This window comes from Eurosta solidaginis, chromosome 4 (genome assembly GCF_040869045.1).
Source record: "Eurosta solidaginis isolate ZX-2024a chromosome 4, ASM4086904v1, whole genome shotgun sequence".
In the NCBI taxonomy this organism is placed as follows: Eukaryota; Metazoa; Arthropoda; class Insecta; order Diptera; family Tephritidae; genus Eurosta; species Eurosta solidaginis.
In genome coordinates this window covers 19,122,475-19,146,769 of record NC_090322.1, presented here as the reverse complement: position 1 = coordinate 19,146,769, position 24,295 = coordinate 19,122,475, and the positions used below count along the sequence as shown (strand labels likewise).

General features: G+C 40.3%; 2 protein-coding genes across 5 annotated transcripts in view; both read left to right on the top strand.

Moving 5' to 3' along the window:
* LOC137249205 (zinc finger protein 665-like) overlaps window positions 1-24,295 on the top strand; it is a 126,802-nt gene that overhangs the window by 70,796 nt on the left and 31,711 nt on the right. For all 4 annotated transcript variants that reach the window (XM_067780508.1, XM_067780507.1, XM_067780511.1 and 1 more), the window contains 4 exons: window positions 4,545-4,685; window positions 4,768-5,058; window positions 15,075-15,215; window positions 15,299-15,586. In XM_067780508.1, coding sequence (XP_067636609.1) covers window positions 4,545-4,685; window positions 4,768-5,058; window positions 15,075-15,215; window positions 15,299-15,586 — 861 coding nt within the window. The remainder of the gene's footprint in view (window positions 1-4,544; window positions 4,686-4,767; window positions 5,059-15,074; window positions 15,216-15,298; window positions 15,587-24,295) is intronic.
* On the top strand, window positions 22,398-24,215 carry LOC137249211 (tRNA (adenine(58)-N(1))-methyltransferase non-catalytic subunit TRM6-like). The gene is made up of 2 exons (XM_067780519.1): window positions 22,398-23,640; window positions 23,842-24,215. Exons 1-2 carry the CDS (start codon window positions 23,355-23,357, stop codon window positions 24,186-24,188), a joined length of 633 nt encoding a protein of 210 aa, XP_067636620.1. The 5' UTR covers window positions 22,398-23,354; the 3' UTR covers window positions 24,189-24,215.

Sequence of the window (24,295 nt, the reverse complement as noted above, 5' to 3'; positions counted from 1 at the left end):
TTCATTTTAAAATGCACTGCATGGAAATGCAGATATCCAATTTTTCACCAACAGAAATGGTAAAATTTTTGCGGAAAAATGATCTTCAAATGGTGTTTCCAAACGTCGAAATAGCTTATAGAATACTTGTATGCACTGCAGTAACAAACTGCAGTGCCGGAAGATCTTTTTCATGTTTACGAAGAATAAAAAATTATTTACGTTAACAACATCAGAACACCGAACGTCGGCTACGACTTTACTTGCAATTGAACAATAAACAGCCTAGGGCGGTAAATACCTCAAGTCCGGCCCTGTGCCAGCGCAATATATTGCTTATCCAAACCCAATTGTCAACCTTACCTATCCGCGGCGAGTCCTGTTTCACTAACAGACGAGGCTCTGGCGACCCTAAGTTCCTGCTGGAACTTGCGTTGGGGAGGGGGGGGGGATGGCCTGAAGGTTTAATGTGGCCACATAAATCGTTCCCGACATGGTCGGGCTAGCACCTTAATGGTGCTGTGGTACCGGAGCGTACCGGATCTGTACCCGGCAAAGGACCATCACATCGATAACACTCCCCAAAACCTTCGGGAAGCAACCTTATCGCAACAACAACAACAACAACAGGCTCTACACCTCCGCACGATATCCGATTTTATCAAGTTGGACTCTAATGCCCTTAAGGAGGCTTGGCTGTCAACAAAGATTGTTAAGTCGGTGTTGGAGACCGCGCTACCTTGGAGGAGCTTTGCCGCTTTGTCTATGGTATAGACCTCGGCTTGGAATACACTGCATGCGTCAGGAAGTCCGAATGATTGACTTAGCTGTAGATGTGTCGAGTACATCCCAGCTCCAGTTCCCTTTTCCATTTTCGAGCCGTCGGTGTATATTGTGATGCCCCTGCCGTTGTCTAGGCCTAATTCCCATTCCTCCCTTGAAGGATATCGTATGTTCTGAACGTGGAAGTCCAAAACCCCTGTGGTCTGTTTTGGATGTTAGGTCGGTTATTATTCCGTTTAATTGCCCTTTCGTCATATCGTCCAGAATCGTCTCGTGTCCGTGCTTAGCTGTTTTCCACATGTTGGATTCTCTTAGTCGTAGAGCTCCTCTAGCCGCTAATCCCTGCACGAAGACTTGTAGAGGCGTCAAGTGAAGGATTACATTTAGCGCTTCCTGAGGCGCGCTGCTCACGGTGCCTGACATTCCCAGGCATGCCAGCCTTTGTACCTTCCCGATCCTCTGTTGATTACTGTTTTTGTCTAGCGCCTTCCACCAGGCTAGAGCTCCATATGTTAGTATCGGTCGAATGACTGCTGTACATGCCATGAATGACATGTGGTGCCAGTCCCCAGTTCCGCCCAAAAGCCCTTTTGCAGGCGTAGTATGCTGCTAGAGCTTTCTTTGAGCTCATCTCAACGTCGTTCTCCAGCTTAACTTGGAATCGAGTATAATTCCAAGATATTTCGCTTCCGAAGATAGGTTTAACGTTGTGCCGTTTAGCCTCGGTAAGTTAAAAGAGGGTATCTTTGTCTTTGTCGTGAACAGGACAAGTTCGGCTTTTGTTGGGTTTATCCCCAGCCCATCGCGAAATGTCGCAAAGTGCCGATTCAATGAGTTCGCTGATAGTTGGTAAGAATTTGCCTGTGATCAGAATCACTAAGTCGTCGGCGTATGTAACTACCTTTCTTCCTTTTCTCCTACAAATTTCAAGAATTTCGTTGTGCCACCAGTATCCAGAGAAGAGGCGATAGCACCCCGCCGATGTGTAGAGTTCGAATGATTTTATAGCCCATGATATTTTATCCCGGTCAAGGATGTCCGTGACGTCGTTTCCGGAGGGTATGCGCGGTTTTCTGGCATCGTCATGCCTGTCGTATCCGTGCATCCCGGAAAGTTTGTCTCCATTAAGACCTCTAGAGTTTCCTGACTGGAGACGATCCATGAGCCATCACACTTACCTTATGCTACTAGGAGCTGAACTAGATCCTGATAGTATTTTGCGAAGTCTTGATGCCTCATTTGTCGTCGCCAAGTTCTCACAGTATTGCTCCCACGATATCCTTTTTACCTTCTTGATGCAGCTTTTGTATTTGTTAAAGCTACATCTGTAGGCATCCCAGTCCTCTTCCAGCCAGCTATGTTTGGCTTTGTTGAAGAGTTTTCTTGTTGTTGACATGAGTTGGCTTAGCTCTGTGTTCCACCACGTAGTTCTAGGTCTTACCCGTGGTCTAGTAAGGGGACAACAGAGGTCAAAAGTGCTTGTCAATATCGTTGTCAGTCGGTTTACCGCTCTGTCTATATTGTTAGCTCCCCATCTGACTTCTATTTCCGTGGATGCCAGTTTGTGAGCTACTTCTTAATATTTGTTCAAGTCTGTTTTCTTGGATTTCTATATGGCCGGGGAACTTCCACTTCAAGATCGATGTTGAAGAGTATCCTACTGTGGTCCGAGCGGGAGCATGTGTCTAACACTCTTCAGTCATCGATTCTTACAGTTGGAGAGTCTGTGGCCAGGGTGATATCTATGACTTCCTCTCTAATTCTATTCCTAAACGTTGGCTGGTTGCCTTTGTTGCATACAATTAGGTTAGTAGTAAGTAAGTAGTAAAAAATGGACTCACCTCTTGCGTTTGTGTCGCTGCTCCCCCATAGCTCATGATGTCCGTTGGCGTCGCAGCCGATGACAAGGTCGGTTCTATGCGTATCCGCGAACTTCACAAGTTCGGTGTCGGTGGTAGCGTGTCCCCCTCGTACGGGAAGTATGCGGACGATAGCAGCAGCTTGCGCCCCCAGGCCGTTGTTCGCATACTATAGTGATGAGGTGTCTCCGTTGCTACAGTGCATGCTCTAATTCTACCCTCTTGTGGTGCAAGTAGACGGTAGCCGTCTAGCCATAATCCGCAAACCCTGCCCCTAACCAGCCAGAGTTCTTGGATTAGAGCTATGTCCACTATATATCGTTAGGTCGAGCGAGGCGGATGCAGAGTGGTGCAAATTAATCTTCACCACCGCGAGCTTCTCCCTTTGTGGCAGCTGGCCTGTCGACAGGCACAAAGACCTTAAGGGAGCCCAGTCCACCCCTAACAACCCCGTTGAGCCTCTTTATGACTTGCAGTGATATTTGATCGATTGCGATCAGTAGGTCGCTAAATTCCTACTTTATCAAAAATGCTAAAATACAGGAAGGAGTGCATTTAGCTTGATTTTTGCGCAATTTCATCTCAAAAATTATGAAATAAAGAATGCTTTTTTAAATTTTGAAACGTTTGCAGGTTATACATTTCTTTTGAACGCATCAATTTTGCTGCTAATATTCTAGTACAGGGGTCGAATGCTAATAAACGGCCAAAAATGTCGGCAGAGTTGTCAAAAGACATGTTTTTACTCGGTATCAATAACCTGAAAGATTTCACGGATGCCAAAAGATATTTGCAAGAAAAAAATCGTTTAAAATTTTATGCACAAAAGTGTTTTTCGATAAAGAGACTTGGATCCTACCCCGGGTTTTGGAGCGGCCCGGGGTTATTGTTCAGATTATTGGTACCGAGGTCAAAACGTGCCTTTTGAACACTCTCTTGCATTTTTGGACGTGTATTAACAGTCTACTCCTCTTCTGGAGTATTAAAGTAGTTTTTAATATATTACATGATGGGAAAAGTTATTCAACACACAACAGGAGGACGGACATGGCAGGAGGTATACTAATTTGGTAGAATATTAATTGACGTTCTGGCTTTAGTCTTGATCCCTTAAAACTGAATTGTTTGAGCTGTGAGAAGATCCGTTTTGGCAACCTATCATTGAATTCGATGCTGCGGCGAACTTTAGGCAGGGGCTCCGAAGCCGAATATATCGTGTAAACATCTGGCCAAGCCTTCGTTGACTGTAAAGATACCAAGCGAGGTGCATCTGCATGTTCTAACGACTTCATTATATGGCGCACGTTGTTGCTTTAACGACAAAGGCAATCCCCAAATGCTTTGGGGGAATGTTGGGTGTTGAGAGTCCTTTGCCGGGTATAGATTCGGTTCGTTCCATTAAGGTTCTAGCACGACCATCTCACACAGTAGAAAATATTCTAAAAGCAATTCACCTGGAAATTATCATCGTGGGCGGCTCACTTATAGATCAATGGGGTCATTGTACAAAGGTGTAATGTAACCATAATTCCCGTGCTGGGCTTTATTTACTTGCTTATTTTTTCAGAAAAAACGTAGTTTTGTAAAGCGACCACATTCTTATTTGTAAGGGCGTTCAAGATGGCGACGTTAGAGCGAGAAACTGCTTACATCCGTCACCTTCTATCATTCCATCATGACCTAACATGAGGGGTTAAACTCATACATTTTTTACACATTTTTGAAATTAGCTCTGAGCTAAAAAACTAACTTTCCGTTCTGCAAGTGGGCCTAAAAATACTAAGATCGTGTTTAAATTTAAACATACTCGACGTTTTAGTAGCCAAAAAATAGTTTAGTTACAAAATTCAAATCCTCGCTTCCTTTTAATATCAAAAAATAAACTCGTTTTTTATTTCTTCATTACTTGTGTTTTTTTTTTAGATACAAAAACATACGTAACAAGAACTGCCAATACCCGTGCGATATTTGTGGCAAACATTTTAAAACAACATGGCACTTAAATAGACATGAAAGAAATCATAGCGGCGAAAAGCCCCATAAATGTGATTTTTGTGAAAAGCGGTAAGTTATCATAAAAATCCTAGTCTTAATACATATATTTCACCAAATTTTTTCTAACTTTATTTTTGCCTGTGTTAAACAGATTTGCAGAAGCTGCGCAACTAAGGGGGCATATGCGTACTCATACCGGTGAAAAACCATATAAATGCAAATACTGCGAACGGTGCTTTGCTACAAAAGGTGTACTGAATAGGCATTTACGTGTAAATCATCTAGGTGATAATATATACAGATGTGAGTTTTGTCCCTTAGCTTTTCGTTTGGCTTCGGAGCTACTGTTACACTCAACTACGCATAAAGACGAAGATCCAGAGACGCGTGAGCGAAATATGGCAGCTTTAAGGGAAGATGAGGCTAAATCGAAATTTAGTAGGTAACATGGCATTCATAAACTCCGTGGACTGTGATCTTATATTGAGGTTAATTTCTCCGTAAAGCACGGAATCCATGGCCGGTATTGTGTTATACTACGATACGTGATCGAAAACAATTTTTTACATCGCAATACCTCTTAAATGGTGGATCGGATTAAGGAAATATGCTAAATAGTGGCTACGTGTACTAATTGCAATTCATTCTAATTTTTACGAATAGCTTGACAAAATCATATTTATTGTTTGAGTGAAAGCGTTTTTCGATACGTGATCGTATTACACGATACGGACCCAGATCATAAGAAAACGCTCAACAAATTTTTATTTTCCCCTTGTCGGCATGGCTTGAAGTAATTTTTTTTTTTTTTAAATATTCATTTTGCTTTTTTACTTACCATTTTCTTCACAAAATTTCATTAAAGATGCGATTTTCACGCATTATGATCTGGATACCGCGCTTCCAAAATTAATTATTGTGCTATTGGTATTTTTATTTAAAGTGGTAACTTTATACTGACTAAATTTAGGTAAACCTAATCAAATATGCAATATCATTTTCAAGTTTAACCTACACTGCATCCACTTGAAGTTTATTTGACGGATAATTTTTTTATATTGAAAAAATTATAAAGAAGAATCACTGGATTTTATTTTTTAAGTTTTCAGCCCCAAAATAATTAAAAGATTTTGGAAAAAACGCATTTATGCAATTCACAAGGTCGTCTCGTCGAACGTGCTATGATTTGAAAACCCTCATTTTTATGCTACGCCTCTGCTCTATGCTCTGTTTATGTTCAGAGCCGGAGCATAAGCAAAAAAAAAAGGCTCCGGAGTAATGTAGCATGTTCAATCACTGCCTGAAACATATATCTCAATTATTTAAGTTTAATAAAATTTTAAACTATGTTCGAAATTTCAAGTCCCTAGCTCACCGAGAATTCACTTATAACTTGACCACAAAATATTCACAATCGGAGGAGTTTTTAAAATATCACGATTTTTGCGCCACCAAGCGAAATTTCTTTTCCTCATGTCGCGCTCTCATCGCGTTCTGAAGTATGCTCCAACTTTCAAGACTCTGCCCGGTGAATCCAGTACTCAAAGAACAGTACCCAAAACTTGCGGAAGAGGAACGCATACTCCCCAGGGAAACGCGAGTCACTCTAGCTCAACTTCGATCTGGATACTGTAAGAGATTAAACTCTTACCTATCCAGATTCCAGCCCGACATACAAAATGTATGCCCTGTTTGCAATGTGTCCCACATGACACCTACCATCTCTTTAATTGTAATGTGGAACCAACGCCTCTAACACCCCTCTCATTATGGTGCACCCTTGTTGAAACTGCAAGTTTCCTTGGACTCCCGTTAGAGAATATTGATGACAATTTGTGAGTGGTCGCGTTTTAAGGCAGCCCTAAAGGAGTTATTTTAGAAAGAACAGTTAGGTTTCACAAATTTTCTTATTAAAATTTCTATGTAAGTTGTTTAAGCTGTGCTAATAATTTATTTTATTTTATTTAAAATCAAAATTAAAGTGAGCTTTTTTATCAATATTTTTTTATCAATATTATTGCAAAGGTAAGTACCATACAATGCGATTTTCCATATTATTTGTATAATTTTTCGAAAGGACAAATGAAAGAAAACAAAGGGAAGTTTAGGAGAGGAATTGAACGGAAGAGGAAAGGCAAGGAAAGGAAATAAAAGGAGAGGAAATTACAGGGCAGGAAAGGAAGGGAGAAGACAGGGCCGGGCAGGAAAACGTAAATTAAAGAAAAGTAAAGAAAACGAAAGATAAGGAAATGATAGGAGAAAAGAGGACAAGAAAGTAGAAGAAAGGAAAGGAAAGGAAATGAAAAGAAAGAAGGAAGGGAAAGAAGGAAAGGAAAGAAGGGGAAGGGAAGAGAAGGGAAAGGAAAGCAAATGAAAAAATGAAAAGAGAAATGGAAAAGAAAGGAAAGGAGAGGAAATGAAAACAATTAATTAAGATAATTTGTCCTAAACTTTCACCCATGTAGTTTAATTTTTTAATAATAATTTATTGTTACGATTTGAATAAGTTTTTGATCCGAGCTTTTCATAATAAGCAAATAAAAGGATAGGAAATTCCAGAGGAGGATAGGAAGGCAGAAGACAGGACCGGACAGCAAACGAAAGGACAGGAAATGAAAGAAAATTAAAGGAAACGAAAGAAAAGAGAAGGATAAGAGAAAGGAGGAGAAATTAAAGGATAGGAAAGGAAATCAAAAGAAAGGAAGGAAGGGAAAGAATGAAAGGAAAGGAAAGGAAAAAAGGAAAAGAGAAAGGGAAAAGAAAGGAAAGGATATGAATTATCTTTATTTTTTAATTGAACCATTAATTCAAATTACCATTTTTAAACATTGCAACCTGTGTGAAACAAGGTGCGGGTTGCCAGTAATTTAATAAAATAACTAACACTCACTAAAATTTAAAAATGTATAAAATAAAATAAAGTAAAATAAAATAATATGTTTTTAACTAGCGAGACAGACTCATTTGCTTTATACAATTTCTTTTATTTTTCTAACATCGATAACTAAAACAATGAAAGGATGAGAAGAACACTCCCCAAAGCCTTCGGGGAGTAACCTTATCGCTACAACAACAACAACAAAGTAAAGGAAAGGAATGAAAAGGAAACGAAAGGAAGGAAAATTAAAAAAAAAAAAGAAAAGAGAGAAGAGAAGACAGCGGAAAAGAAAAAGAAAGGAAATAAAAGAAAAATATGCGCTTTTACAAGGCGTCATGTTCAAAACATGATTGAAAATAAATAATATGTCCAAAAAACTAATTTCTTTGCTCTGTAAAAACTCAACAATATTTTTTCAAGAAAATAATTTTAATTCCAATAACAAAAACCTCAATCTGACTTATAACATATATTAAACTGAGTTTAAACCACACAACTTATTTGAATACACAAAGTGATTTTTCATCACTCACTGCTGTACTTCATATTTTTAGCAATTGACAATATAGCTGTTAAAACGGTTTTTTTGCTCTTGGGTGGGAGTCATGATGGATTCCAAACTTAGTTTCAATCTTCATATTAATGATACAGAGAATAAAGGCAAAGGTGTTTTGTTAAACGGTGGTCAAAAGAATTTAACGACCCTTACATAACTAAAGCACTTTTTACAACATTAGTTAGGCCAATATTAGAATACGTCTCAGTAATTTGGAGTCCGCGTTATCAAGTCCATGCAGACAGTCTCGAATCAATACAAAAACAATTTTTACTATTTGCCTTAAGAAATTTTCAATGGGACTCCTTATATAATCTTCCACATTCCACCTTCCAAAAAGTTATTAAATATATATATAAATTAGCCTGGTTTCTTTGGCCCGCTTGAGGGCAGCGCGCTGCCACAACGTCCATTAAACAAAAAAAAAACTTTTTTTGCTGAAAGAGGGTTTGGATGTTCTTTAAGCCTCTTTTGCAGAACGGCAAGTTAATTTTTTTAACTCAGACTTAACCTAACACATGATGGAATGATAGACAGTGGAGGATGTTTTGACATCTGTCAAATCGACCGCCCTTAGCTCCAGGTTGCATTTTGGATGCACATCAATAATGCAAAAATACAGAAAGGAGTGTATTTAGCTTAATTTTTGCGCAATTTCATCTCAAAAATTATGAAATAAAGATTGCCTTTTTCAATTTTGAAACGTTTGCAGGATATAAATTTCTTTTGAACGCATCAATTTTGCTGCTATTATTCTAGTACAGGGGTCGAATGCTAATAAACGACAAAAATGTCAAAAGACATGTTTTTACTTCGGTATCAATAACCTGAAAGATTTCACTGATACCAAAAGATATTTGCAAGAAAAAAATAGTTTAAAACTTTATGCACAAAAGTGTTCTTCGAAAAAAAGACTTGGATCCTACCCCTGTTTTTGGAGCGGCCCGGGGTTGTTGTTCAGATTATTGGTACCGAGGTCAAAACGTGCCTTTTGAACACTCTCTTGACATATTTGGACGTGTACTAACAGTCTACTCCTCTTCTGGAGTATTAAAGTATTTTTTAATATATTGTGACGAATATTACCATCACTAAGCCGATACTAAGCAGCTACTTAAAATGTACAGAAACACATTAATCATCATTTACCCACATACATACAAGGCAACGAAGAGATAACTCACACACAGTCATCAGTTGAAGTAGTACTCACATATACAGGCGCATATGGCTATGCGAGAGGCTATAAACTACAGATACACACGCGACGCGTATAGCTGGTAACCAAGTAGAAAATTCTAGCAGAAGAATCGTCTAGACATTTGTGCACAGAGTATAAAAGCAGCGAAAGCTGAGTCGTCAGTAAGCAGCTTGATTTAAGCACGCTATCAGTTGCGAAGAGAAGTTTAATTGGGAAGTACTTTCAAAGTAGTCTAATAAAGACCATTTTGTAATACAGAACACTGGAGTGTTTTATTCAACAGTTTAGCGATACGAACGTAAGCAGAAGGTTGCAAATAGGTGGAATTTCACTAAATTCGTTACAATCGGTGTCAGAAGAGGAATTGTTGAATAAATTCCGAAGAGTTTGAATACAACAAGGACATGGCGAAGTTAAGTGAGTTAAAGATACAGCAGCTCAACAGGAGGAGAGAATGGTGAACGCAGACTTGAACACGATTTCGGCTGCAATATCGGCACAAATGTCCGAAATGTCATCACAAATATCCACCAACATGTCATCTCACCTAGAATCACAGGAGACACGTATAACATCCAAGATGGAAACACAACTAGAATCCCAGGAGAACCGCATAACATCTAAGATGGAAGCACAAGGGCAGCGCATATCATTGCAAGTGGCACAAATGTCTTCGCAGTTAGAAGCACAGGAAGCAAGGGTAACATCAAAGCTGGAAGCGCAGGATACAAAAATTGTACAGCTCGAGAACAAAATTGATGCCGAGATAGATGCTTTGAGAGGTCACATACAGGAGGTGCAACTAAATCGCCCAGCAGTTTCAGCGAGTAATCCAAAGGTAAAAACACCATCATTTGACGGTTCTTTTCTTTTCCAGGTTTTTAAGCTTCAGTTTGAGAAGACGTCAGCAGTGAACAACTGGAATGCGGAAGATAAAGTTGCTGCACTGTTCGTGGCATTGTAAGGGCCTGCAGCGGAAATCTTACAGATTATTCCATAGTACGAACGGAACAGTTATGAAGCATTGATGGCCGCTGTCGAGAGACGTTATGGAAGCGTGCATAAAAATCAGATATACCAAATTTAGTTGCAAAACCGTTACCAAAAAGCTAATGAGACTGCAGGAGTTTGCTTCGGATGTTGAAGGGCTGGCACATTTAGCGAATGCACCCGTGGAATGCACCGAAAGGGTAAAAATCCAAAGATTTATTAATGTAATACGGGACGTCGAAACGAAGCGGGCTACGTACGCAAACCCAAAGCCAACATTTGCTCAAACTGTATCCCATGCACTGACTCAGGAAACTGCCTCACTATTGAGTAAACCAGCGTACAAAGCCCATCGTGTGGAAGTAGAAAGACCAGAGTGTGTAGACACAATTTTGGAAGCATTGAAGGGAACGCAGCAGAAAAATACTGGAGTTATGAAATTTTTCAAGTGCGGCAACCCAGGTCATATTGCACGTCATTGAAGCACCGGTCCTAATAGTTCCAACAATGTGGGTGGCCGTAAACGCAGAGCTGAAGGAGAGGAGCAAATCTCCAAGTCCATTCAGTCGTTAAACTAAAGCGAGTCAGCCGCAATGGGCGACAGCTGGCTCCCTCAATTGAATGCCCCATAATCTCTATCTCACAAATTGGAAGAAGGTCAAGCAATCTTAATGTCGGAGGACATGTGGATGGAAAGGGACGTTTACTAACTGTAGATACGGGTGCATCTCATTCCATCATTCGATCGGATTTAGTCAACAAGGGGATAAGACCATTGCATGGAGCAAGATTGCGTACAGCTACTGGAGAAGACACCACGGTTCTAGGAGAAGTAGCATGCGAAGTAGCCATTGGGAACGTCACGGTAGTGCACAATTTTATAGCGGCAGAGAGACGAAAGGAGCTATATTGGGAAGCTGCCAAGAGGCTGAAGTAGTTACTAACTGTGAACAGCTCCAGGAAAACGTGAAAGGTACTAAAATAAAAGAAGTGAAGACTTTGGTTGTCCAACATTAAATCTTTCTTTATTAATTAATTTCTCGTCTTTTATAGTAATTTGCTTAACCTATACATTCATAAATATCTTAATACTAATAACTAAAAATAAGTACATAGGAAATGGGTTATGCATACATGTACGTTTGTATACAGTCTTTGTATACATGTAGTTTTGTATGCATAACTCCATACATGTAGTTTTGTACATTTAGCAGCGTCAGCAGATCAATGTGAGTGTTTTGATATTTTCCCACCGTGGGTTGTATGTTTGTATGTATAGTTTATTAACTGTGAATGGATATGGGTCACATATTCGGCATTCCATTGATGTTGGTTAGCCGTGGAGCTCACCGGTGGTACTTGTGAAGAAGAAGGATGGAAAAATGAGGTTTTGCGTGGACTACCGCAAGTTGAATGGCGTCACGAAAAAAGAAAGCTACCCATTGCCAGTGATGCCTTTTGGACTATGTAATGCACCAGCTAGTTTCGAAAGATTCATGGATCAGGTACTGAAAGGACTACATTGGAAAACATGCTTAGTGTACCTAGACGACGTCATCGTATTGGGAAAGAACTTCGAAGAACATCTGAAGAATTGGGAGGAGGTTTTCCAAAGAGTAGCTGGTGTTGGTTTGAAACTTAGTCCCAAAAAGTGTTCTCTGTTCAAGAAGGAAGTTAGTTACTTGGCTCATAAAGTAACAACGGAGGGCATCTGCACCGCGGATGAAAAGATAGAAGCAGCAAAGGATTGGCCAAGACCACAGAATCTTCATGAGTTAAGAAGTTTCCTTGGGCCAGCGTAGCCCATAGCCTCCACGAGCTTACAAAAAAAAGCTTTTGAATGGGAGAAGGAGCAAGAAGTGGCTTTCCAAACATTAAAAGAGCGTTTGTGCACTGCCCCAATGGTGGCATATCCGATTCCAGGAGCAATATTTTTTCTAGATACTGATGCGAGTGGATATGCTATAGGAGGCGTTTCATCATAACTGGTCGATGGACAGGAGGAGGTACATAGTTGCATATTACAGCCGATCAATTGGAAAACCAGAGATGAACTATTGCGTTACACGTAGGGAGCTGTTGGCATTGGTAGAGTGCATTCAACATTTTCACAAGTACTTCTACGGGCAGCGATTCCGCGACAGGACAGAACATGCAGCGTTGAAATGGCTCCTGCATTTCCCTAATCCGGAAGGTCAATTGGCACGATGGATCGAGCGACTCCAAAGCTATGACTTTTCCATTAAGCATCGAAACGGTAGTAACCATGGAAATGTTGATGCGATGTCACGAAGACCATGTAGTTTGGAATGCAAACATTGTTCAAAAGCTGAGGCTAAAGAAGACATTGCTAATGACTATAACGTGTACGGATGAATGGGACAAGGAACAACTAAGGAAGTGTCAGCTAGAAGATACAGATCTGTCACATGTTATGCAAGGGCTCGAACGAAACGAAAGACCAAACAGAGAAGAGATGTCAGCAGAGAGTCCCATTGCGAAGTCATATTGGGCACAGTGGAACACTTTAGAATTGATATCCGGTTGTCTTCATCGATTATGGGAGAGTGAGGATGGTCAATGCAAGAAGAAATGGATTCCTGACGTGCTCAGCGAGCTGCATAATGGTCCAAGTGGAGGTCTTCTTGGAATCACTAAGACGCTCGAGAAAATTAAGCAGAGATTATATTGGGTTGGTTGCCGTCAGTCGGTCACCGAGTGGATTGCCAACTGCGAGGTTTGCAATAGAGCGAAAGGGTCCAAAACACGAAGTCATGGCCAGATGAAGCAGTATATTTCAGGTGCACCATTTGAAAGGATCGCCATGGATGTCGCAGGTCCATTTCCTACTAGCAACCGCGGAAACAAATACGTACTAGGGGTTATGGATTATTTCAGTAAATGGCCAGAGGTATACCCAATCCCAAACCAAGAAGCGGAAACAGTAGCAGAAGTGGTTACAAACAATTGGGTTGCAAGGTATGGTGTACCAATGGAGTTACATTCTGACCAAGGCAGGAATTTTGAATCAGCTGTGTTCCAAGAAATGTGTAAGAAGTTGGGCATTCGAAAAATACGGGCAACTGCATTGCATCCTGAGTCCGCTGGTATGGTGGAACGTTTCAATAGAACCTTGGAGGAGCATTTAAGGAAAATAGTAGGCAAGTACCATAAGGAGTGGGATACACGCATATCATTATTCTTGATGGCTTACCGATCGGCAGTGCATGAGACAATGGGCCAAACTCCCGCAAAGGTAATTTTTGGCAATGATCTTTGACTGTCGGCTGATTTGAAGTTTGGGATAGATGCCGATGCGGAGAGAAATGTAAAGAAATCCACTGGTGTCTTGGAAGAAGAGCTGAGAGAAATACACGATCTTATAAGGAAACGAACAAAGATTATGAGTGACAAGATGAAAGCCAGATACGATAAAGCAATTAATTCGGAAAGTTTTCAGGAAGGAGATTTGATGCTGTTATACAACTCACAACGTAAAAGAGGTTTGTCCCCGAAATTTCAGTGTAATTGGGAAGACCCATACATAGTTGTAAAACGGATCAAGTTTACCGCATACAAACCATCGGAAAACCACGAACCCAAATGAAAGTGGTTCATTTGGAAAGACTGGCGGCGTTTAGATGAGGAAATTTGTCTGATCGGGACGATCAGACTTAGGTAGAGAGCAGTGTGACGAATATTACCATCACTAAGCCTATACTAAGCAGCCACTCAAAATGTACATAAACACAATGATCATCATTTACCCACATACATACAAGGCAACAAAGAGATAACTTACACACAGATCACACACAGTCATCAGTTGAAGTAGTACTCACATATACACACGCATATGGCTATGCGAGAGGCTATAAACTACAGATATACACGCGACGCGTATAGCTGGTAACCAAGTAGAAAATTCTAGCAGAAGAAACGTCTAGACATTTGGACACAGAGTATGAAAGCAGCGAAAGCTGAGTAGTCAGTAAACAGTTTGATTTAAGCACGCTATCAGTTGCGAAGTGAAGTTTAATTGCGAAGTATTTTCAAAGTAGTCTAATAAAGACCATTTTGTAATACAGAATATTGGAGTGTTTTATTCAACAGTTTAGCGATACGAACGTAAACAGAAGGTTGCAAATAGGCGGAGTTTCACGCTTCGTTATAATATTACATGATGGGAAAACTTATTCAACACACAACAGGAGGACAAGGCAGGAGGTAAACTAATTTGGTGGAATATTAATTGAGGTTCTGGCTTTAGTCTTGATCCCTTAAAACTGAATTGTTTGAGCTGTGAGCGTTGTTTGAGCGTTTTGGCAACCTATCATTGAATTTGACGCTGCGGCGAACTTTAGGCAGGGGCTCCGAAGCCGAATAGATCGTGTAAACATCCGTGCTGGGCTTTATTTATTTGTATATTTTTTTTTGCGGCCACCGTGGTGTGATGGTAGCGTGCGCCGCCTATCACACCGTATGCCCTGGGTTCGCACCCCGGGCAAAGCAACATCAAAATTTTAGAAATAAGGTTTTTCAATTAGAAGAAAATTTTTCTAAGCGGGGTCGCCCCTCGGCAGTGTTTGACAAGCGCTCCGGGTGTATTTCTGCCATGAAAAGCTCTCAGTGAAAACTCATCTGCCTTGCAGATGCCGTTCGGAGTCGGCATAAAACATGTAGGTCCCGTCCGGCCAATTTGTAGGGAAAATCAAGAGGAGAAAGACGCAAATAGTTTAGTTACAAAATTCAAATCCTCGCTTTCCTTTAATATCAAAAAGTAAAATCGTTTTTTTTTTATTGTCTTAACTACCTGTGTTTTTTTTTTTTCAGATACAAAAACATGCGTGAGAAGAACTACCAATTCCCGTGCGATATTTGTGGCAAACGTTTTAAAACAACATGGCACTTAAATAGACATGAAAGAAGTCATAGCGGCGAAAAGCCCCATAAATGTGATTTTTGTGAAAAGCGGTAGGCTATCATAAAAATCCTAGTCTTAATACATATATTTCACCAAATTTTTTCTAACTTTATTTTTTGCCTGTGTTAAACAGATTTGCAGAAGCTTCGAAACTAAGGCAGCACACGCGTACTCATACCGGTGAAAAACCATATAAATGTAAATACTGCGGACGGAGCGTTGCGTCAAAAAGCATACTGAATAAGCATTTACGTGTACATCTGGGTGATAATGTACATAGATGTAAGTTTTGTCCCTTAGCTTTTCGTTTTGCTTCGGAGCTACGGTTACACTCAGCTACTCATACAGACGAAGATCCAGAGACGCGTGAGCGAAATATGGCAGCTTTAAGGGAAGAAGAGGCTAAATTTAAAGTAAATAGGTAAAATGGCATTCAGAAACTCCGTAGACGGTGATCTTATATTAAGGTTAATTTCTCCGTAAAGCGCGGAGTCCAGGGCCGGTATCGTGTTATATGATCCGTGATCGAAAACTATTTTTTGCATCGCAACATCTCTTAAATGGTGGATCGGATTAAGGAAATATGCTAAATAGTGGCTACGTGTACTAATTGCAATTCATTCTAATTTTTACAAAATCATATTTATTCTTTGAGTGAAAGCGCTTTTCGATACGTGATCGTATTACACGATACGGACCCAGATCATAAGAAAACGCTCAACAAATTTTTATTTCCCCTTGTCGGCATGGCTTGAAGTAATTTTTTTTTTTTTTTAATATCAATTTTGCTTTTTTATTTACCATTTTCTTCACAAAATTTCGTTACAGATGCGGTTTTCGTCCATAATGATCTGGATACCGCGCTTAACTATAAAATTCAAAAAATAATTATTGTGCTATTGGTATTTTAATTTAAAGTGGGTAACTCTTTATACTGACAAAATTTAGGTAAACCTGACCAAATATGCGATATCATTTTCAAGTTTAACCTACACTGCATCCACTTGGAAGTTTATCTGACGGATGATTTGTTTATATTGGAAAAATTATAAAGAATCACTGTATTTTATTTTTTAAGTTTTCAGCCCCAAAATAATTAAAAGATTTTGGAAAAAACGCATTTAGGCAATTGACAAGGTCGTCTGCGTCGAACGTGCTATGATTTGAAAACCCTCATGAATTGTTGGCTGTTGCTTCTCATATAAAAGTTGGATGTAAAAATACAATTCAGCTGGTACACAACTATTGTGTGAAAGCTTTTTAATTTTTTGTAGCTCGTAGAAGACTATAAGAAATACTATCACTTTTTATGCTACGCCTCTGCTCTATGCTCTGTTTATGTTCATAGCCGGAGCATAAGCAAAAAAAAGGCTCCGGAGTAATGCAGCATGTTCAATCCAGACCTGTTAAATAATGATTACTAATGGCAATGATTAGCCGTTCCATTGATTATTTTCTTTAAAAGCCATTTAATGATTACTTGCCATTATTTTCCATTTTTAATGATTACTTTTCAACTGATTAAAAAAATAATCAAAAGAAAAATCATGATTTTTTACGATTATTGAAAAAAAAATAAAAATAATCAAAAAAATAAAAAATAATCAAGTCATCAAAAATAAAAAAATAAATAAAAAATAATAAAATAAATAAAATAAATCAAAAGTAATTGATTATTTTTTATTTTTATTTTTTATTTTTTTTTATTTTTTTTTTTTGATTATTTTTCCACTTTGTTGAAAGAAAAATTCTCGTTTGTTGGATGCACGGGATAATTTCTACATTTTAGGATGCAATAGTAAATCGTAAGCGCTTATCGAAGCGAGTATATACATGCAACATATAGGGTGTATGTTATATGGGCATTGATCTAAACATATTCTCCGGTAAGTATACACACATGTGTATATTTTACTACACCCATTATATAAAATATTGAAGATCCTCTATGGTTTCATCCTTAAGTCAAGCCAATTCTGTTTTGTATCCCAAATTAATATTTCCGCTATTTTGGATTAAATTATGGCCATGCACTAATTGTTTTGTAGTCAAAGTTTATCATATTGTGACGAATATCAGTGACACTAAGTGATACTCCCATCACTAATCTGATACTAAGTAAATAAAACCACAACACAATGAAGCAAGCTGGGTCGCTTGTATGTACGTAAACAAATTAATCATTATGTCTGCACACATACATGCGGGGCAACAGAGAGAGATACTCACAAGCGCATCATCATTAGCCGCTCACATATACACACGCATATGGATACAAATTGCAAATATACGTGTATATAGCTCATAAACAAGCATCAGGTTCACGAAATTACTAGACCTTACGAGAAATGGGTGAACGCGGAAACCGAAGAGTATAAAAGCGGCACAGGCTGAGGCATGAAGGATCAGTTTCATTTGAGCTATCAATCAGTTGGGTTGTTAAACAAGCTAGTTGCAAAGTATAAGTGTTATTGTAAAGTACTTTAATAAAAGTCAATTTTTCATTATTCAATATTGGAGTTCTTTATGCAACAGTTTAGTGATTCGAACTAGCAGAAGGTTGCAAATAAGAGGATTTGCAAGTAAATTCGTTACAATTGGTGTCAGAAGAGGAATTGTTGAATAAATTACAGAGGACAACAAGGGAATGGCAATGTTCAGTGAATGGAAGATCCAGCAACTGAAGAAGGAGTTGGAGAGCCGTGGTTTGAATACAACCGGCATTAAACTCGAACTTCAGGCACGACTACGAGAGGCAATGGAAGCAGAAGGAATTAACGTGGAAGAGTATGCCTTTCATCTTGATGTCGACGAGACAACAAAAATTGAAGAGAAAAACGAAACATCGCAGACAGTTAAGAGCACAGACTTGAACATGATATTGGCTGCAATATCTGCACAAACATCGACAGTAGCATCAATGTCGTCGCAATTGGCATCCCAACTGGAAGCGCAAGAGGCACGTATAACAGAAATGTTATCACAAATATGTCATCACAGCTAGAAGAACAGAAGACATATATGGCATCCAAGATGGAATCACAGGAGACACGTATTGCAGAAATGTCATCTGAAATAACAGCGAAGATTGAAGCACAAGAGGCACGAATATCCGAAATGTCGGCGCAAATTTCAGCACAGATATCATCGCAGATCTCTGCTCAACTGGAAGAGCAAGAAGGACGTATTTCCTCGAAGTTGGAGGCGCAAGATACACAAATTTTACAGTTTGAAGAAAAAATCGAGGCCGAGGTGGATGCTTTGAGAGGACGTATCGAGCAGTTGCAACTAAATGGCCCAGCAATTTCAACGAGTAATCCAAAGGTAAAAACACCATCCTTTGACGGTTCTGTTCCTTTCCAGGTCTTTAAGCTACAATTTGAGAAGACCGCAGCAGTGAACAACTGGAATGCTGAAGATAAAGTTGCTGCACTCTTTATAGCATTGAAAGGACCAGCTGCCGAAATCTTACAGACTATTCCAGAGTACGAACGGAACAGTTATGAAGTATTGATGGCCGCTGTCGAGAGACGTTATGGAAGCGAGCATAGAAAACAGATATTCCAAATTGAGTTGCAAAACCGTCACCGAAGAGCGATTGAGACTTTGCAGGAGTTTGCCTCGGATGTTGAAAGGTTGGCACATTTGGCAAATGCGGACGCACCCGTGGAGTACACCGAGAGGGTAAAAATCCAGAGTTTTATAAATGGCATACGGGACGTAGAAACGAAGCGAGCGACATATGCAAACCCAAAACCCACATTCGCAGAAACGGTATCCCATGCACTGACTCAAGAAACAGCGTCGCTTTTGAGTAAACCAGCATACAAAGCTCATCGTGTGGAAGTGGAAAGACCAGATTGGGTAGACACAATTTTGGGAGCACTGAAGGGATCACAACAGAAAAATGCCGGAGTTATTAAATGTTTCAAGTGCGGCAACCCAGGTCATATTGCACGACATTGCACCACCAACCCTAACAGTTCCAACAATGTGGGTGGTCGTAAACGCAGAGCTGAAGGAGATGAGCAAATCTCTAAGTCCACTCAATCGTTAAACTAAAGAGAGTCAGCCGCAAGGGGCGACAGCTGGCTCCCTCAATTGAACGCCCCATAACCTCTATCTCGCAAATTGGAAGAAGGTCAAGCAATCTTACTGTCGGAGGACACGTGGATGGAAAGGAACGGTTATTGACTGTAGATACGGGTGCATTCCATTCCATCATTCGATCAGATTTAGTCAACAAGAAGATAAGACCATTGCTTGGAGCAAGATTACGTACAGCCACGGGAGAGGACACCCAGGTAATTGGAAAAGTAGAATGTGAAGTAGCAATTGGGAACGTCACGGTACTACACAATTTTATAGTGGCAGGTATTGTTGATGAAATCATAATTGGAGTGGACTTCTTAATCAACCAATGCATCAAAATCGATATGCAAAGCAAGACGATGCAATATAAGAACATGGATGTGCCACTTAATTTCGGCTACGAGAGAGGCTACAGCAGTAAACGAGTGCTGGTAGAAGAGAGTCAGCAAATACCACCAAAATCAATTAATCAGTCATCTGGGCAAAGGTTGATGGAGATTGTGGGACAAACAAATTGTGGGTTGTCGAAGCAGCAAATAAATCAGCACTGAATATACTTGTAGGAAAAACCCTGGCCATGACAAAACAAGATGGACGTATTCCGGTAAGAGTAATCAATGAGTTCAAGTCACCATTCAATTTGACCAAAGGAGCTATTTTGGGAAGATGCCAAGAAGCCGAAGTAGCTATTAACTGTGAACATCTCCAGGAACACGTTTCATCTAGTAATACTGATCTTTCAAATGACATCACGGCATGGACGCAGGGGCTAGAGGAAGCCTATCAGAGTAAGGCAAAACAACTGCTCCTAACATATTTGACCAGGATGGTTCCAAACCAGGCCGCACCAATGTTGTGAAACATCAAATAGACACTGGAGATGCGAGGCCGATCCGTCAAGCTCCACGTAGTGTTCCACTGGCGAAGCGGGAAGTTGTGAGTCAAATCATACAAGAAATGAGCGACAGCGGCGTCATCGAACCATCAGCTAGTCCATGGAGCTCACCGGTAGTACTTGTAAAGAAGAAGGATGGAAAAATGAGGTTTTGCGTGGACTACCGGAAGTTGAATGACGTTACAAAAAAGGATAGCTACCCATTGCCAAGAATTGACGACACTCTGGACTCGCTATCTGGTACGAAATGGTTTTCCACACTGGACTTAAAAAGCGGCTACTGGCAAGTTGAGGTGAAGGAGGAAGATAAAGAGAAAACAGCCTTCAGTGTCGGTGATGGTCTTGGGCAATTTACAGTGATGCCTTTTGGACTTTGTAATGCACCAGCTACTTTTGAGAGACTCATGGACCAGGTACTGAAAGGACTACATTGGAAAACATGCTTGGTGTACCTGGACGACATCATCGTATTGGGCAAGAATTTTGATGAACATCTTAAGAACTTGGAGGAAGTTTTCCAGAGAATAGCTGGCGCTGGTCTGAAGTTAAGTCCCAAAAAGTGTGCGCTGTTTAAAAAGGAAGTAAATTATTTGGGTCGCAAGGTAACGACAGAGGGCATCTGCACAGCGAATGAAAAGATAGAGGCAGTAAAGGATTGGCCAAGACCACAGAATCTGCATGAATTGAGAAGTTTCCTTGGGCTGTGTACATATTACCGCCGATTTGTACAAAATTTGCCAGCCGAGCCCATAGTCTCCACGAGCTAACAAGAAAAAATAAAGCTTTTGAATGGAAGAAGGAGCAAGAAGTAGCTTTCCAAACATTGAAAGAGCGTTTGTGCACTGCCCCAATGTTGGCATATCCGATTCCAGGAGCCACGTTTATTCTAGATACAGATGCGAGCGGATATGCTATAGGAGGCGTTTTATCACAACTGGTCGATGGACAGGAGAAGGTAGTTGCATATTACAGCCGTTCAATTGGAAAACCAGAGAGGAACTATTGCGTTACACGGAGAGAGCTGTTGGCATTGGTAGAGTGCATTAAACATTTTCACAAATACCTCTACGGCCAGCGATTCCGCGTCATGACAGAACACGCAACGTTGAAATGGCTCCTGCAGTTCCGTAATCCGGAAGGTCAATTGGCACAGTGAATCGAGCGACTACGAAGCTATGACTTTTCCATTGAGCATCGAAAAGGTAGTACCCATGGAAATGCTGATGCAATGTCACGAAGACCATATAGTTTGGATTGCAAGCACTGTTCAAAGGCCGAGGCTAAAGAAGACATTATAGATGTCCGGCTAATGACTATAACATGTACAGATGAATGGGACAAGGAACAGCTAAGAAAGTGCCAGATACAGATCTGTCACGTGTTATGCAAGGGCTCGAACGAAACGAAAGACCAAACAGAGAAGAGATGTCAGCAGAGAGTCCTATTGCGAAGTCATATTGGGCACAGTGGAACAGTTTAGAATTGATATCCGGTTGCCTTCATCGAGTATGGGAAAGTGAGGATGGTAAATGCAAGAAGAAACTGATAGTTGTTCCCAGAAAGAGGATTCCTGACGTGCTCAACGAGCTGCATAATGGTCCAAGTGGAGGTCATCTTGGAATCACGAAGACGCTCGAGAAGATTAAACAGAGATTCTATTGGGTTGGTTGCCGTCAGTCGGTCACCGAGTGGATTGCCAACTGCGAGATATGCAACAGAGCGAAAGGGCCCAAAACACGAAGTCATGGCCAGATGAAGCAGTATATTTCAGGTGCACCATTTGAAAGGATCGCTATGGATGTCGCAGGTTCATTTCCTACTAGCAACCGCGGGAACAAATACGTACTGGTGGTTATGGATTATTTCAGTAAATGGCCAGAGGTATACCCAATCCCAAACCAAGAAGTAGAAACAGTAGCAGAAGTGGTTAAAAACGAATGGGTTGCAAGGTATGGTGTACCAATGGAGTTACATTCCGACCAAGGCAGGAATTTTGAATCAGCTGTGTTCCAAGAAATGTGTAAATCATTGGGCATCCGAAAAACACGGACAACTGCATTGCATCAGTCTGATGGTATGGTGGAACGTTTCAATAGAACCTTGGAGGAGCATTTAAGAAAAGTAGTAGACAAGTACCATAAGGAGTGGGATACCCACATACCATTATTCTTGATGGCTTACCGATCAGCAGTGCATGAGACAACGGGCCAAACCCCTGCAAAAGTAATTTTTGGCAATGACCTTCGATTTCCAGCTGATTTGAAGTATGGGATAGGTGCCGATGCGGAGAGGAATGTCAAGAAATCCACTGGTGTCTTGGAAGAAGAGCTGAGAGAGATACACGATCTTGTAAGGCCACGAGCAAAGATTATGAGTGACAAGATGAAAGCGAGGTACGATAAAGCAATTAATTCGGAAGGGTTTCAGGAAGCAGATTTGGTGCTGCTATACAACCAACAACGAAAAAAAAGGTTTGTCCCAGAATTTGCAGTGTAACTGGGAAGGCCCATACAAAGTTGTAAAACGGATAAACGATGTAGTGTACCGCATACAAACCATTGGCAAATCACGAACCAAAATGAAAGTGGCTCATTTGGAGAGGCTAGCAGCGGTTAGATCGAGAGATTTGTCTGATCGGGACGATCAGACTTAGGTGGAGGGCAGTGTGACTAAACATTGATCTAAACATATTCTCCGGTAAGTATACACACATGTGCATATTTTACTACACCCATTATATAAAGTATTGAAGATCCTCTGTGGTTTCATCCTTAAGTCAAGCCAATTCTGTTTTGTATCCAAAATTAATATTTCCGCTATTTTGGATTAAATTATGGCCATGCACTAATTGTTTTGTAGTCAAAGTTTATCATATTGTGACGAATATCAGTGACACTAAGGGCCGATTTCACCAACTCGACTTAAGCTAAAACTTAGTTGTGACTTAAGTTAGTCCAGATTTGCGGCTTAGTTTTTTTTCGGTTTCACCAACTTAGTTACTTAACGAAATTAACATACAACAACCCTATCAGCTGTTTTATACATAGTAGTATTTTTTGCTACTCTTTAATTTCACGCAACCCAATCCATTTGAAGTATTGTCAGTTACGGCTGTCAGTTGCGTATTGGCAACTTTTAATAAAATTATAATAAAAATAATAACATTTCATATGCGTGTGTACGCGGTTTTGGTAGTTATTTAATGTATGAGAGTGGTACAAGTGGTCTGCTACCTGCAAGCTTTCTGAATTCAATTGGCGCTAACACTGAGGCGACACTTGTGCACATGCATCCAGGTAATGTGCCACAGAAGCAAGCAATGAAAGAGCAACTAAAACGTTGTATCTTGGTAAATTTATATTCCGTGCTGCGAGAATACTATCAAGGGAAGGATCAACAGGTGCCCGAGGCCGCAACTGAGCCAAGTACACCCATTGAAGAAAGAGAGCCAAGCAGTAAAAAGCAGAAACTAAGCGAAGATGATGCGGGTAAGTAACATTGAATAAACGATTAGACAGGCTTGATCTGTATAAAAATATTGCCAAAAACACTTGGAGAATTCTCCAAAGCCTTTCTGGTCTTGTTTACGACCTAAATTTGTATGCTCAAAAGCCTCGGACAGGTTTTCGTCATTGCAGCACAATAAAACCTTGCTAGCTGTAATAACTTAACTCTTTTTTTTTCTGCAGCAACTTCGGGCGCAACATCAAGCACTGTTACAACAACAGCAGCGTCCCCTAATAGCGACAGCACCGGCGATTATAGCGAAACAAATAACCCATCTGCAACAGTTCCTGCAGCACCGGCGCAGAAATGGCAGATAGAAAACCGGCGTGCATGTGAGTTAATGCGCGTCAATTTCGATGCACTTGTCATATCAGAAAAGGAACACCCAAGTAACATCGTGCAAGTTTTATTACACTTTGTAAAACCTTCACGCCCAATAGTGTTGTACAGTCTTAGCAAGGAATTTTTAATGGACTTGTATGTAGAGCTGAAAACCAACTCTAATGTCACAAATTTGCATTTTACTTGAAATTGGTTACGTTACTATCAAATATTGCCCAATCGCCCACATCCTGAAGTAAATATGAATGGTAATAGTGGTTACCTCTTGACTGGTTATAACATAGGCTAATATTC

Bases quoted from the DNA above. Each gene is read 5' to 3' on its own strand.
- LOC137249211 (XM_067780519.1), top strand. From the start codon at position 23,355: ATGTATGAGAGTGGTACAAGTGGTCTGCTACCTGCAAGCTTTCTGAAT. The intron at 23,641-23,841 runs GTAAGTAACATT...TTTTTTCTGCAG, and splicing joins ACTAAGCGAAGATGATGCGG to CAACTTCGGGCGCAACATCA.